The following is a 13,864-nucleotide window of genomic DNA, read 5'->3' as shown; positions in this document are numbered from 1 at the left end:
CCTTTGAGCTGCGCTAGACCTTGAAGAATGACCTCGAGAGGCCAGGACTTTTTGACGGACACTACATGTTTCTGTAGTGAATATCATGATGCATGCAAGCTTAAATTGACCGGTGATCTTTGGATGATATGGAGCTCCTCGTCCTCTGAGCTCACGTTTGGCCCTGAAGGATGACCTTGAATGGTCAGGACTTTTTGACAGACGCTAGTTCTTTCTGTGGTTAATATTCTGATGCTTGTAAGTTAAAAATCGGCCGGTAATTTTTGGGTGATATGGAGTTTCCCGTCCCTTGAGCCCGTCTTTGACCTTGAAGGGTGACCTTGAGAGGCTAAAACTTTTTGACGGACGCCAGCTCTTGCGCTTGTGAATATTTTGATGCTCACAGTTCTCATATCGGCCAGTGGTTTTTGGGTGATGTCGAGTTCCCTGTCCTTTGACCCAGCTTTTGTCCTTCAAGGTCACATGTCATTGCAAAGTAAGAGCCATCTTTGGTGTTTTCATGCCACGACTGACCTCAACACCCTTTTTCAGGGAAATCGGAACTCGTCGCTGAAAAAAATCGCTGAATAAATCGCTAACTTCACGGACATTGCAGATGCTGGCTCGGCGAGACATCGAGAAGCTGCGGTTCGAAGCCTAGTCAGCTCGAGTAAAGTGAGATCGCCCTACACTTAATTTAGCCTCGTTTTCATTTGTGTCCTTGGCAATTTCTACCCCGATAATCTGGCACGACACTTCGCTGCGCGTGTTCTATTTCTGGTAAGATCGTGTTTGATACCAATCTGTGCTTTACCCAATATCTCTGCGTTGTTTGATCACACAGCAAAATTAGGCTTCTGACTGCTGAAGACCTCAGCATTCAGACACGGAATCATACTTTGACTCGACTTCTAAACTGACAGCATTGGATTAAACAGCCATGGACTCGGACTCGTATTATGAGCCGAGCGAATGTCCAAACTCGCACTCGGTTCACGCAATCTAAGGTGGACTCGAGACCTTAACTCAGGCTCGCGACACCAGGACCTGGACTCAGTCAAGTCCTAAAGCTCATACCCATGCCCCTGGTTACAGGAGTAGAAGCGTGACACCCATGAACCGTGGCAACTGCACACCAGCATCCAAATCGCTTGAAAGAGGCTGACACGTTCATCTAGTGCGTCAACAGTCCCCGGCACGATCATAACAACTGCGATAACAATACAGGTGATCAGATGCACAGCGATAATTGACTGCCGTCTCTTTTTCATAATCTGGAGCCTTAAACATGACTACGAATCCCGCGTCCGATCTTACTCTTCTCACAATGAACCACGGGTCGCCACGGGCCACGGCCTCGTGGGTATGCCCCACCTTACTCTTCTCACACTGAACCACGAATCGCCGCGGACCACGGTCTCGTGGGCACGACCCATCTTACTCTTCTCACACTGGACCACGGTTGCCGCGGGCCGCGGCTTCGTGGGTACGCCCCATCTTACTCTTCTCACACTGGACCACGGGTTGCCGCGGGCCGCGGCTTCGTGGGTACGCCCTATCTTCATGCACAGCGCTTCAGGTGGGCAGTAGCAGCGTCGACAAAACACCAAAACGAGTCGTCAGTCTGCGATTCCATTGAGAAAACAAACTTAAAAGCGACACTGGGTAAAAATCACGCACGTTTGTGCAGGTACCAATAGCTTTGCCTATAATATGCATTTCCCTATAACCATCTCAGCAACCATTCGAACTAACAAGCAGACGAATGTCGTCCTGATCGAATGTCGTCCTGTCGGAAACTGGCAGCGGAAACCGACAACAAGCAAAGGCATGTCGGAGCCTTGGTGGTATTCAGCCGCTCCGCCGCCGTCTCAGCCTCCGAAGCGTATTCACGCAGGGCTGCGTGTGCACCAGGAGGTTGAGCTGTGCGCGAGACAGCGTCACTCTGAGGCACTCCACAGCCGAGGGTTCGAAACAGGTCGGCTTCAGGCGATGATCCCTACTTCTTTGGTCGTCGGGTCCTCTTGGCTCGCTCTTAGGGCGGGATCCCAACGCCGTCATTCGGCGAACATGCGGAAAGAGCGCCGTCTAACACAACACAACTTGGCAGCGCTGGTGACGAGCCCGCCGTCCTTCCCTTCGACCCGCTACTGCGCTCCGCAGTTAGAAGCGCTTGCTGGAATACTCGGTAGATATTCATTCACGGCCCCTCCACACAGCGCAGGAAATAAACCTGAATGAGGTTAACATTGCTCAGAGCTATGCAATATTCGTGCAATGGGCTGGAAATGCACGAGAGGGACCAGTCAGTTTTAACCGTTGAAGTTCTCCTTAAAACAAGTTGAGGCTTGTCTAAGTACCGACAAGACCTTTGAACACCCCACAAGCTCCCCGGCAATTCATACTGCGAAGCGGCGCACTCACTCAGATAGAGACAGGCAGCGGCGGCAGATCTGGCGCCAGAAGCAAATCATGCCTTCGCTTGACCAAATCATGCCGGTGCATACTGACTTTCGCTGGGTCCGGCAAACGATTTTTAGCCTCAGCAATTCCTTTTTATATATTGATAACAGCTCTGAAGGGACATCGATACACATTTTACTCCAGCGATAGAGGTACAATATCAAAAACGAATGCTATTCTGAACAGAAACAACATGCGATAGCACACGAATCGCCATAAAGATATGCAGCACGTAAAGAGACACGCGTAAGCAAGACAACGATCCAACCGGCGCCAGCCAACGACCACACTCCGAGGTCAGCCATCTGTGAACCTTGCCCTTCAGCCCGCGAATGCATTCATAAATACGCGCACAAAGCGGCACACATCGGCAGAAGCCGTTCGACATATTCCAGGAACAGCTCCCTTCTTAAGACCGACGATGAACTCGGACTTGGTTCAGATACCGATGACTCCCGGTGACTCTCGCTCGGACAAACAGCACGGCGACATCAGCGGGCACCAACAGCGGAACGGCCACGGGCACACGCGCGTCGCCGGCGGGGTGCCCGCCGTCACCGAGGGCGCCGCTCGTGGACAGGGCGCCACACGCCGCGTGCAGCCGCAGAGGCGACTTCTCCACCGACTGGGGCCGCCCGGCGTCTCCGGTGGCGTCGCACACAGCGGGGACGTTCACCTTCGCCTACACCTACACGGCGCAGAGCGGACCTCGACCGCCGCCGCGGGATGGGTGCCGTCACTGGTGCTGGAAGATCCGGGTCGGGGTCCCGGGGCGCGACGGTCTTCACAAAAGACCGCCACACCAGCCAGACGGCGAGGCGGCGCACGCGTCGGGGGGGGGGGGGGGGGGCGAGCACTACCAGCGGAGCTGCAGCGCCAGCTTGGAGGTCTTGTAGTCGGCGCGTAGCTGGATAAAGTTCATCAGGACCGCGCGATCCAAGCCAGCCTGCGACCACAAACAGACGTGTTACTTCAACACAACATTACAAAGGAATATACTGATCATGTGCAGGTAATAGAAAACTCAATGACGACAGGACGGACATCGGCTGGCGCTTAAGTCCACACAGACACTGTCTGAACCTGATCCAGTCTTAACGAATGATAGGCGCATGCGGTACTGACATATAGCCCTAATGTGATCAGGTCCACACGTGAACGGTCGTGCAAGGTGCAAATCTGGCGAATAAGTCCGATAACCGAAACGAGCCGCAACAGAGGGCATCCGGTGAAAATGAGCGGCCAACTTCCCAACATCCGCGCCGCCATTAAGATCCGCTATCGTGTAAGAAGGCCGCCCGTCAGCAGCTGTCACTCACCAGCGACCCTTGCGAGCAGACCTGGCGCAGGTTGTCGGGCAGCACCAGCAGCAGGTTGCAGAGCGAGTGCAGCGTCTCGAAGAGGGCCGTGACGGAGGCGATCCTCCAGGACTCGACGCACTTGCGGTACTCGTTCACGTCACAGATGGCAGCCATCGCGCCTGAGACGGCGGCCGGCGCGTCACCGCACGAGCGCGTCATCACACGGCGGCGGCGGCGGTCTGAGCAGGCCAAGCTCGCGGCCGCGGCCTCCCGCCGACGACCCGGACAGGAGAGGATCGGCGCCGTCCGGCATCGAGAATGCACTGTCGCCCCCACACCGGCCCACACGATGGGCTCAGACCGCTCACAGGGAGGGGCCACCGAGGAGCAAGTGTTGGCAACCGAACTGCCCACTGTGGATCCCAGCCACGGCCCGAAGGAACAACAGGACTGAGGGAGCAGGTGCGACCGATTGAGGACAATGCCTATCAGTGCAGTTCTGGGTGGGAACAGGCCACCGCCGTATAGAGCTATCCGCGCACACTGCCTCGTACCACCTGCACATCGAACTTTCCAAACAATGTAAATACGTCACGTTTGCCGAAGGCTCCGACACGTTGCACGTGCATATCGACTCTTCACTGCCTGTTGATCTGCACGTCAATCAATATGCATGCATTTGGACTAAAGGGCGATGAAGTATCCCATCAAAATAGTACTATTATTCTGTTGAACGAAATCAGAGAAATTACCAAATGTCATGTTCCCATTTCATGGGCATTAGCTGTCACAAACCGCCGTGTACAAAACGCATCAAAGAACACACGGACCAGCAGCCAGACGACAATGCGTCAGTCTATCCTCGAGCCTCGCCGACAGACGGGACCCGGCGCCGTCATAGGCCCGGCGCCAGTTGGGCAGAGCACGACACCGGGGCTGCCGGTGGGCGCGGCCCACTGACCTGTGGTGTTGTACTGGAACTGCAGCAGATGCTCCAGTACGGTGCGGTGCAGCCGTTCGCCGAGTTCCGTCAGCACGGCGTCCACGTTCTTGCCGTCGCACGAGTCCTTGATGCGCGCCGCCTGGCTGCTGATGAAGCGAACCACCTTGCGGCACGCCTGCGGGGAAGGGGAGGACAAGCGTGGTGAGACGGCCGCCCGCCCTCCGCAGCGACGCGGACGACATCAGCAGGCAGCACAGGGGCGGGTCAATGCTATTGCGTACGTTTGCTTTCCTGATAGGGCACCGCCGGAAATGAGTGGCTAGTATGAGCCATTCCAATAAACAATTTGCGATTATTGGGCAGCAGTATGCCACGATCACGCAACCCAGGGCAAACAGCCATTTACTCAGAAAGACCGCAGCCAACACTAGAATTGCACAGCACCATAGCATGACTGTGCGATGACGCCTTTCACATAATCTGATCGCTGAGTGCAGGTCGCACGCATTCAAACCAGAGGCGATAGCCCAACCATACCGTAAAAAGCAGACCCTAGCTTCCTGAGCAGTGGAAGAGCCACGCACATCACAGGCTCTGGGAAGCGTCAACTGCCAAACATCAGTCGTACCTGTGCGGTACATGACCCTCCCGTGAGTACGCTGCACGGTATGGTACCGACATCCGAGAGGTCTGGGCCAGCACCAGTCCCCCTTGTGTCGACGACACCAGCACCACCCCACCCCCCTCCCGTGTGTGACTCACGCGGCACCGTGCCGGTGCGCGAGCGACCGGGCCATCACGGCCTGTGCTGTGTGTACCCCGCGCGGTACGGTACCGGTACCTGAGTGGCCGAGGCCAGCACCACCTCCTCGGTGTCGGGTCGGAAGTCGGCCTTCTTCTGTTCGGTTTGCAGGATGACACGCACCCAGGCGCAGGCAGCCGATAGCGTACGGTCCAGGCCCAGGTCCAGCTTGGTCTGCACACCCGACAGCAGCGCGCGCCTCCTCGAGGCCGCCTCCGCCTGGCAGCTGGTAAATCACAGACACATATCGCAGGTCTCACCGGCGAACGCACCGGCAGCGGTCGATCGTGGGTGGGCTTGCTCACCAGCCATGCACGGGAAATGGCCAGTTACAGAACTCGTCGCTGGCAGGCATGGGGCACAGCCAAACACGCCCGGTTTTGCAATGTTCATTAAAATACTACGACTCGAAACTGACTAGGCACCAAAAATATGCCGCCCCCAACCCGTCGTATCAGCCATCAGAAGGGTATCGTATCAGCCATCAGCCAGCCGCCAACGCGTCAGCCTCACCTGGAGCCGACCACCAGCGGCAGCAGCGAGTCGGCGTACTGCTTCTCCAGCAGGTGGACCACGCCGTTGGTCTGACGCACTACGTCATAGAAGTAGAGCTGCGGCTCCGCACGCGGCTCGTTCACCGGCACCGCCTGGTGATCGGGGCGGGAGCGACGCGTCATTGGGCGTGGCCGGGACGCCAGGCCAGGCCAGGGAGGTGCAGACTCTGACAGCACGTGAAGACAGGGCGGCGCAGAGACACGCCGTCATTCGGCATGTCATGTTGTGTCCGGTAATACGTGACATTGCTGAACTTACTAAACCAATTACCGACTTCGCCAACGAATTCTTGACTCAAAGCACAGGAATGGTTTAGTTTGCTTGAGCTCGTTGGAAGGTCTTACGTCCTGATTCTCCAGCAAGTAAAAACGCCGGTCGCAACGTCGGTTGCAGGCCGGTGTGCGCCCGAACGGCACTGCGGGCGGCAGGCGGCGGCACGCCGTGTCCATACCTGCAGCGCCAGCTCGATGCCGTAGTCGATGTGTTCCACCAGCAGGCTGCTGGCGAGGATGTCAAACAGCTGCAGCGCGTTCTGAGCCAGCTCCTGCGGCCGCGACAGCACCTGGCACCGCTTGAACGCCCGCTTCGCCTCCTAGCGAGAGGGCGTAGCGTCTGGTCAGACATGCGACACAGTGAGCCGGCTGGCGGGCTGGGCCGGGCCCGGGTCAGGCCCAGCCACGCCTCATCATCGACAACGGGCCGCACGACAGGCACGCCGCCAGGACCGCGGCATCCTCCGACGCGCTGCGAGCCAGGTCTGGACGTCGCAGCCATGGGTCTGCTGCCGACCGGCGTTGTGACGTACCAGTCCGACGACTCGACACGCTCGCAGCTGGCCGACTGAGAGGAGCGCTGGCGCCCCGCATCAGCTGTGTCACTGCACTGGGCAGTGCCGGCGCCCGGCCTCGTCCGTGTCGTCCTCTGTCTTGCGAATACGCCGCGACACGCGTGGCTGGTACGGTTCCGACGCGTGAGACGGGGTGCCGCGGCCGGTCACCATATTGTATCACGGTAAACCTGAGCCCGGACCGCGCCAGCCGCGCGCTGCGCCGTTACCGCCCAGAGACGCGGCGACGGCCGGCACCGGCGCGCCCGTCCCCGGCGCCAGCCACACCTGCAGCAGGTTGATGGCGGTCTCCTCCGAGAGGAACGTGCGGCCGCCGTGGTCGTCGACGGCTGCGATGTTGATGCTGGTCTTTGTGCCGAGCACGGCGGCCGCCTCTCTGCGCAGCTCCCCCAGCCCGCCGTACAGGTGGCGCTTCTGGTGACCCTGCGACGTGTAGTACTCGTCCAGCGTGTCGGCGCAGCACTGGCGCAGCTGCTTCACCTCTACGCTGCCGGCACCGGGCGGGGAAGCGGTGACGCGGCTCCGAGAGCGCGCCGCCCGGCTCCCACAGGGCGACCGCCCGCGGGTCGGGTGTGAGGGCATCCCATGAGCGGAACGGCGTGAGCTCTTCGGGGTGGCTGGCTTCAGGTCATTGCCTTGAGTATATATATGGGCCATGGGCCGCCAAGGCGCGGTCGCAACGATGTTGTAACATCACGGCCTCTCTCAAAGATGACACACTTTCTCGGCATTCGGGTCGTTGTTTTCGAGCACGGCTATACAGGACAGGACGGTGTCAGGGCAGGACTGGCCAGTTACGGACGGCAAGTTCACACGACGGGAAAGGGCTTAACGAGCGACGCCACCACTGACAGACATCACAGGCTGGTCAGCTCCACTGACCAGATGACGGTTACGCAGGTCGTCTGCCAGCCAGTGCCCGACGAATTATCTCACACAAAAGACAGCGTTCGTATCCACAGGAAGACTGGTGTCTTCCACGGTTCCAAAGCACAACTCAGGGGAAAATAGGCAAACGTACAGCGCTCGTAATGTCCTAGCTAAATGCATCCAGGCATGCAACGCACCTGATGTAGCTGCTGATGTACTCCTGGAAGAGTTTTTTGGCCAGCTTGTTGAGAAAGGAGCTGTCGTGTCCCATGTTGAACTTGGCCAGCTGTTTGGTGAGGTGCTGCGTGCGCGAGTACAGGTCGCACAGCTGGTCCAGGTAGCGGCACCGGTTCGACTGGTCAGCCAGGGTCTGCCACAGATTCCGCGAGGCCATGACATAGCCGAGACAGGGCGGTGTCACGGCTCGCAGAGCGGAGTTAAAGCGGAGCGGCGAGCGGACAAGGGGGCCAAGGACAGGACGGTGCCACGGCTCGCGGAGCGGAGTTAAAGCGGAGCGGCGAGCGGACAAGCGAGCCCAGGACAGGACGGCGTCACGGCTCGCAGAGCAGAGTTAAAGCGGAGCGGCGAGCGGATAAGCGAGCCAAGGACAGGACGGCGTCACGGCCCGCAGAGCGGAGATAAAGCGGAGTGGCGAGCGGACAAGCGAGCCCAGGACAGGACGGTGTCACGGCTCGCAGAGCGGGGTTAAAGCGGAGCGGCGAGCGGGTAAGCCAGCGCACGGTACACAGGACCACTGCCAGGCAACGCTTGACGTTGATCGGGCGCTTTCCAAACACAACATCGCAGCCCTACGACTTCGGATAATCGTCTGTACACGCACCCGGCGTTTTGCTGCTTGAATACACCCAGATCTAATCGCCGAGACGACTGAGCGCAGCATCAGATGCCCTGATAGAGCTGACGCTGGTCCCACCACGAGGCAACTAGTGACGACCCGACGGGAGGCCATACCTGGTGCAGGTGCTCCTGCAGCCGGCCGTGGAAGATGATCAGCACGAAGCGGCCCATCACCTGGGCTGGGTTGTGGAACACGTAGTGGATGATAGGCTCGTTCCTTTCACATACCGGCACGATCTCGCGGAATATGTCGCGGCTGACGAACGCACCCTGAAAGCGGCGGCCGCTCGGTCAACGGTCTCACACGGGAATCCAGGGGGCGCCAACCTGTTCTACAGCGCCACGCGGACATCCAGGGGGCGCCAACCTGTTCTACAGCGAGGATGGCTGCATGCACGGCAGGCGGAACATTTCACGTCCCCCTGGCCAGTTTGCGATCAGTATCAGATTGTGGACAACAAACATGCACAACAGACGGTAAAACCGAAGACGTGCGCAAACGTGCGTGCGGGCGTGTTACGTAATGCCAATTGCTTCCGCCATTGTTGATGACATAGTGGCCATCGCCAGTCCTTCACTGAACAGTGGAGCTGCGTTGGAGCCCTCTCACAATACACGCTGGGCCAGTGTGCAGCGCCCCAATGTCCCCTGAACACTCACCTGCTGGCTCTGCTCTATGAAGGCGTCCACGCACTGCGAGTAGCCCTTGAACTGTGACAGCACAGAGGCCACTTCTTTCATGGCGTCGCGATCGTCCTCGTTTCTGAGCCGCCACGAACCGCTCGATCAGACGCCGCTCGACGCCGTCGTACTTCTGGCCGATCCGAGTCCGGGCGCCCTCAAACCTGGCGTCGACACCGGGTCAGGCGCATCCCGCGGCGGGGCGGGGTCACCCGGTCCGTGACCGACCGGCGGGCGGGCGCCCTCGAACCTGGCGTCGACACCGGGTCAGGCGCATCCCGCGGCGGGGCGGGGTCACCCGGTCCGTGACCGACCGGCGGGCGGGCGCCCTCGAACCTGGCGTCGACACCGGGTCAGGCGCATCCCGCGGCGGGGCGGGGTCACCCGGTCCGTGGCCGACCGGCGGGCGGGCATGGGCCAGCAGATGCCAGGCAGTCCCACACGGCCAGTCAAGTCCAGTTCTAGCGTGGCCGTGATGTCCACTCCGTACTTTCATCCCGCCTGATGCGATGGCAGACAACCAGCACGTGAGCGACGTCGCACATTTGAAAGAAACTTACTTTCCCGATGGCAGCTCCTGCGATATGAGATAAAGCTTCTGTATCACGTCGGCAGCCTCGAATATCTGCAGCAACAGAAACATGACGGTTGAACATTTACTGAACACATCCTCACGTACATTCACGCTCTGTAAATCGAAGTCACACACCATACACACATGTTCACTCACAGCAGGTAAAGTGTAGCTGATGTTCACTCTGACATGGCATACCAGGTGAAGCACACCCACAGGGCAGCCTCCTGACCTGTTCGTCGTCGTCGAAGAGGGGGTCGGTGGGCGCCTCGGCGTCAATGAACCGGTTCAGGTGCTGCATGAGCTGGAGGGCACGCTCGTCGCGGGAGCGGGGTGTGTTGACGCTCTCCAACTGGTCGCCCAGGTGCACCACCTTGGTTGCCACAAAACTGATCTTCTCATCCAGCTGGTGCAGGATGCTGAAATCATCCTGAAATTGAAAGACAAAATCTTTCAACAGTACAAAGTGGGATGTGGTTTGGATGTGTGATGGCAAGTACTTGTGCTCAGGCCAGTGAAAGAAACCAAAAGATATAGTGTGCTTGGTACATATTTAATGCACAAAGTGGTGGCTGATTGAGATACCAAGCTCTTGATTACCCTGAGTGAAATACAAAGTGAACTTGTCATACCACAAAATCTTACACATTTCCCAAGAACAGCATGTCCTTTCATTGTTTTTTTTTCAATACTGTCATTAAGTGTGCATACTTTAAGAAAGATTTCATCCAAAACATTTCATGATCTTTCTGGGATCAGAGCTTACACTGAGCAGCACTTGTTGTGTAAGCCCCCACCCCTCCTGCCGGATTGCAAAATTCAAGGTCAACAGTAAAACTTGGTGTCACAACTTTGAGCTATGATGCTTGATGTTCTGTGCCCTGACATCACCTGGCCATCTGCATGGTCACTCCCACCAGCTGTGGGCCATCTCAGTCAGGTACAAACAGTGAGTAAATCATGTGACTCAAACTCATTGCACCATGGGTGGATGGACCAGAAGGCAGGTGCTCTAACCAGCTGCTCTGTAAGGATGGGATGAAATTAATATGCCACTTGCAGCTGCATTTATCCCTGCACTCAGCATGTGGACATCCACAGTCTAAGATGTGAAAATTCCCCAATACTGAAAGTTGCATTATAGGTGGTGGTCATGTCACTCCTGGTTCTTCAGACTCACCTTGTTTCTATCCATCAGCTTGTGAACTCTCTGGGCATATCTGGCCTCTTCATCTTTCAGCTTAGCTTCCAACTGATCACACTCCCTTTGCTGTTTCCTCTGTATATCTGTCAGCTGCCTGAAAACATCAATAAACTGCACTATGCCACATTTAGATGTGCATGCATATAATGGTTCTCATATCCATGGTTGTTTGAGTAATAAAATACCTAATGCACAACACAATTTTGGGATCACCTGATATACATAATGCACAAACAAAATCAATTTTTCCTCACCTGATGGCAGATGAAAAGGCATCATGGATGATCTGGGGATTGAAGTCTTCATTGTCTGTCTTAGTGGAAAGATTTCCACCACTTGCCCTCCAAGCCAGTCTTTCCACAAAATCATCAGCACTGAAAGACTCCTGCACATACAGATATTGTATGAGTGACATTTTGTCAAATATCCTGTGATGCATCCTGTCATAACTTTGCTGTGTGCACTGACAAAAAGCATTTATTATGAATTCACCTTATAACCTGCATAGCACCATGCTCCATGCAAAGCACCATGGCCAGTTTGTGAGCTGGTTCAAAATGACTGATTTTTGATCATGTGCACCTAAACACAGTACTAGTGGCAGGCTAATGACTTCTGCATAATTCAGTCATAAAAAATCCAGAACTTTAATCATAAACTTTGCAGCCTTCAAACAGAGTATGATAGGCACAATTTTATCTAGAGGCACAAGCCCTGGCAAAATCTGAGCTTAGTTAGCTGTTCCTCAGCAGAATGAACAAATGCTCACCCTCTTACCTGCTCAACTTCATCCAGAAGCTTATACATCATCATCTTGACTCTTTGAGGCCTTGGTAACCAGGCAACAGGTGTTGAAGAAACGGGCGCAAAAACGAGTCACTGCTTATTCATCAACTGCTAAACACCGCTGAGGGCAGTGCGAGCAGACATCCTGGAAGTTGCAGGCTGAAACCACTATCGAATTCTCGTGTTTCAGAGATGGACCCACACACCACCTTAACGCCCATCACAAATGCCTAATATCACTTTTTGTGATGCGTCCTTTTCTATGTCCCAATCATGGTGCCAATGCAAGGCCTCCTTTTTTCCTCGACGGACCTAGTCACCCCCGTGGGAGGAAATTTACTTCCGGCTTAAGGGTAGGTAACTATTACATTAAACCGGCTTATAGAAGTGACGCATTCCTTGATTGGTGACGTCATCAAATGCGCTGCCCCATCCCACCTCCACGGAAGCTCAACCGCGACCAACGCGTCCTCGAGTCTAGTTAGTACGTACAAGCGCCTGCGCGCTTGCCTCGCTGCGCTGGTGCAAAATTTGGAAATTTTCATAATGTATCTTTAGCAGTTGGAATCACAGTTCTAGGTGCCCAGGTTGACGAGATATCGCGTAAAATGTGGAAAAAGACTCGGCCGCAGGCCGCGCGCGGTGCTGGCGGCCTCTGGCGGCTGCCGGCAGGAGTGAGCGCATTTCGCCTGCGCTATCCGCATCACAGTCGAACCTATTCCATGGTATGAGCGAACGATCGTGGTGGTGTGGCCGGTGCTTTTTTGTCCCTTTCATCAACTGTCAGTCTTCTGAACGATGGCAGCACGCAGTGCCGTTGTATCAAAAAGTATTGCATGGTACTGAAGAGCGAAAAACGGTCGGTAGCGGCCAAATCAATTTTCCTGGCTCGCGCATACGTGGCGCTACAATCTATACCACGTGATTGTTTGCTCGATTCCCTATCTATCCATGCAGCGCGTGCGATGTGCCACTTTATACAACGCCATCATCTATTCGATTTCTTATAAATGCATGCCACTCCCCAGTACCTCCGTGCTCTGTGTGCTGAGAGTCTCGTGCTGCTTCGTGTCATAAGAGCGGGATACCTGCGCAAAGCGTAAAAATGGACGAAATCGGCAAAATGCAGTTTCACAGCTAATGTGCGCATGTCACATTACACGTGCAGTGTGACGTCGTATATGTTTCAGTGATTGTCCGTTAGATCACCTATCGAAGCATGCCAGTCGCTGTGCGCTTTATTCTCTGGTTTCTGAGATATCATGAAAACGTGCAAGCCCCTCAAAAGACCAAAATTGTGCATATCAATACTTTAATACATGGGCGCCCTCACATGTGGCACGTGCCACCAAACATTGTCATCTCGTTTCTCCCATTCATAATTGAAGCACGCCAATCCCGGGTGTATTAGTGCTATATGTGCCGAATTTTGGCACAAAAGATGCAAATCCGTGGAGGAGAGCAAAATCCATATGTGTGATCCCGTGCCGTGTCATACGTGTGGCCGTACCATTTCTGTTATTAAAACTTGGCATCTTACAAATTGTCGTGTAATTTGCGGCACAACGGCGCGTTGCAGAAACTCGCGATGCGCCTGAAAGTGTACCCGCGTCGATGGTAAATGTTGGGAAACAAGAGCCACGCCTGTGCGCGCACGGCGACCACAAGGCACTGCGCGCTGCCGGCCGCCTTGTCTAAGCCGAGATCGCCCCTATCGACGACCCGCCCACCGCCCCACTCAAGGCCCTAGGACAGAGGCCCACTGCAGGACAGACTGGAAACACGCCTGGGTGCTCGTTCTTTAACATGCGCTCGGGCGTGGGGCTCAACTTGCCCCCACCCCGAAGGTGTTTCCGGAATGGTTTCCAAACGGCGCGGCGCAGCCGCGCCAAATTTTGCATATCTGTGGACAATTGAATAGCGGATCGTTTGACATAAAAATTAGGTGTATCTTGTAAGGTCATTGACCTATGACAGGTCAAAATCAGGCCATGGTTTCAG

General features: G+C 55.8%; 1 protein-coding gene across 1 annotated transcript; it reads right to left on the bottom strand.

The window, feature by feature from the left end:
* Positions 1-2,524: 2,524 nt before the first annotated feature.
* LOC119114561 (exocyst complex component 5-like) lies at positions 2,525-12,235 on the bottom strand. Its single transcript, XM_037238650.1, is given in 16 exon segments — positions 2,525-3,388; positions 3,762-3,922; positions 4,705-4,861; positions 5,528-5,714; positions 6,002-6,135; positions 6,495-6,635; positions 7,158-7,377; positions 7,958-8,130; positions 8,733-8,888; positions 9,279-9,371; positions 9,373-9,463; positions 9,860-9,924; positions 10,106-10,303; positions 11,054-11,171; positions 11,332-11,462; positions 11,855-12,235. Coding segments are annotated over 16 exon segments (2,151 nt in total). The 5' UTR covers positions 11,891-12,235; the 3' UTR covers positions 2,525-3,298.
* Positions 12,236-13,864: the final 1,629 nt, after the last annotated feature.

Source organism: Pollicipes pollicipes, unplaced genomic scaffold, assembly GCF_011947565.3.
Source record: "Pollicipes pollicipes isolate AB1234 unplaced genomic scaffold, Ppol_2.1 Scaffold_2655;HRSCAF=3109_pilon_pilon_pilon, whole genome shotgun sequence".
In the NCBI taxonomy this organism is placed as follows: Eukaryota; Metazoa; Arthropoda; class Thecostraca; order Pollicipedomorpha; family Pollicipedidae; genus Pollicipes; species Pollicipes pollicipes.
The sequence above is the reverse complement of the archived record's forward strand: the minus strand, read 5'-3'. Positions and strand labels throughout refer to the sequence as shown.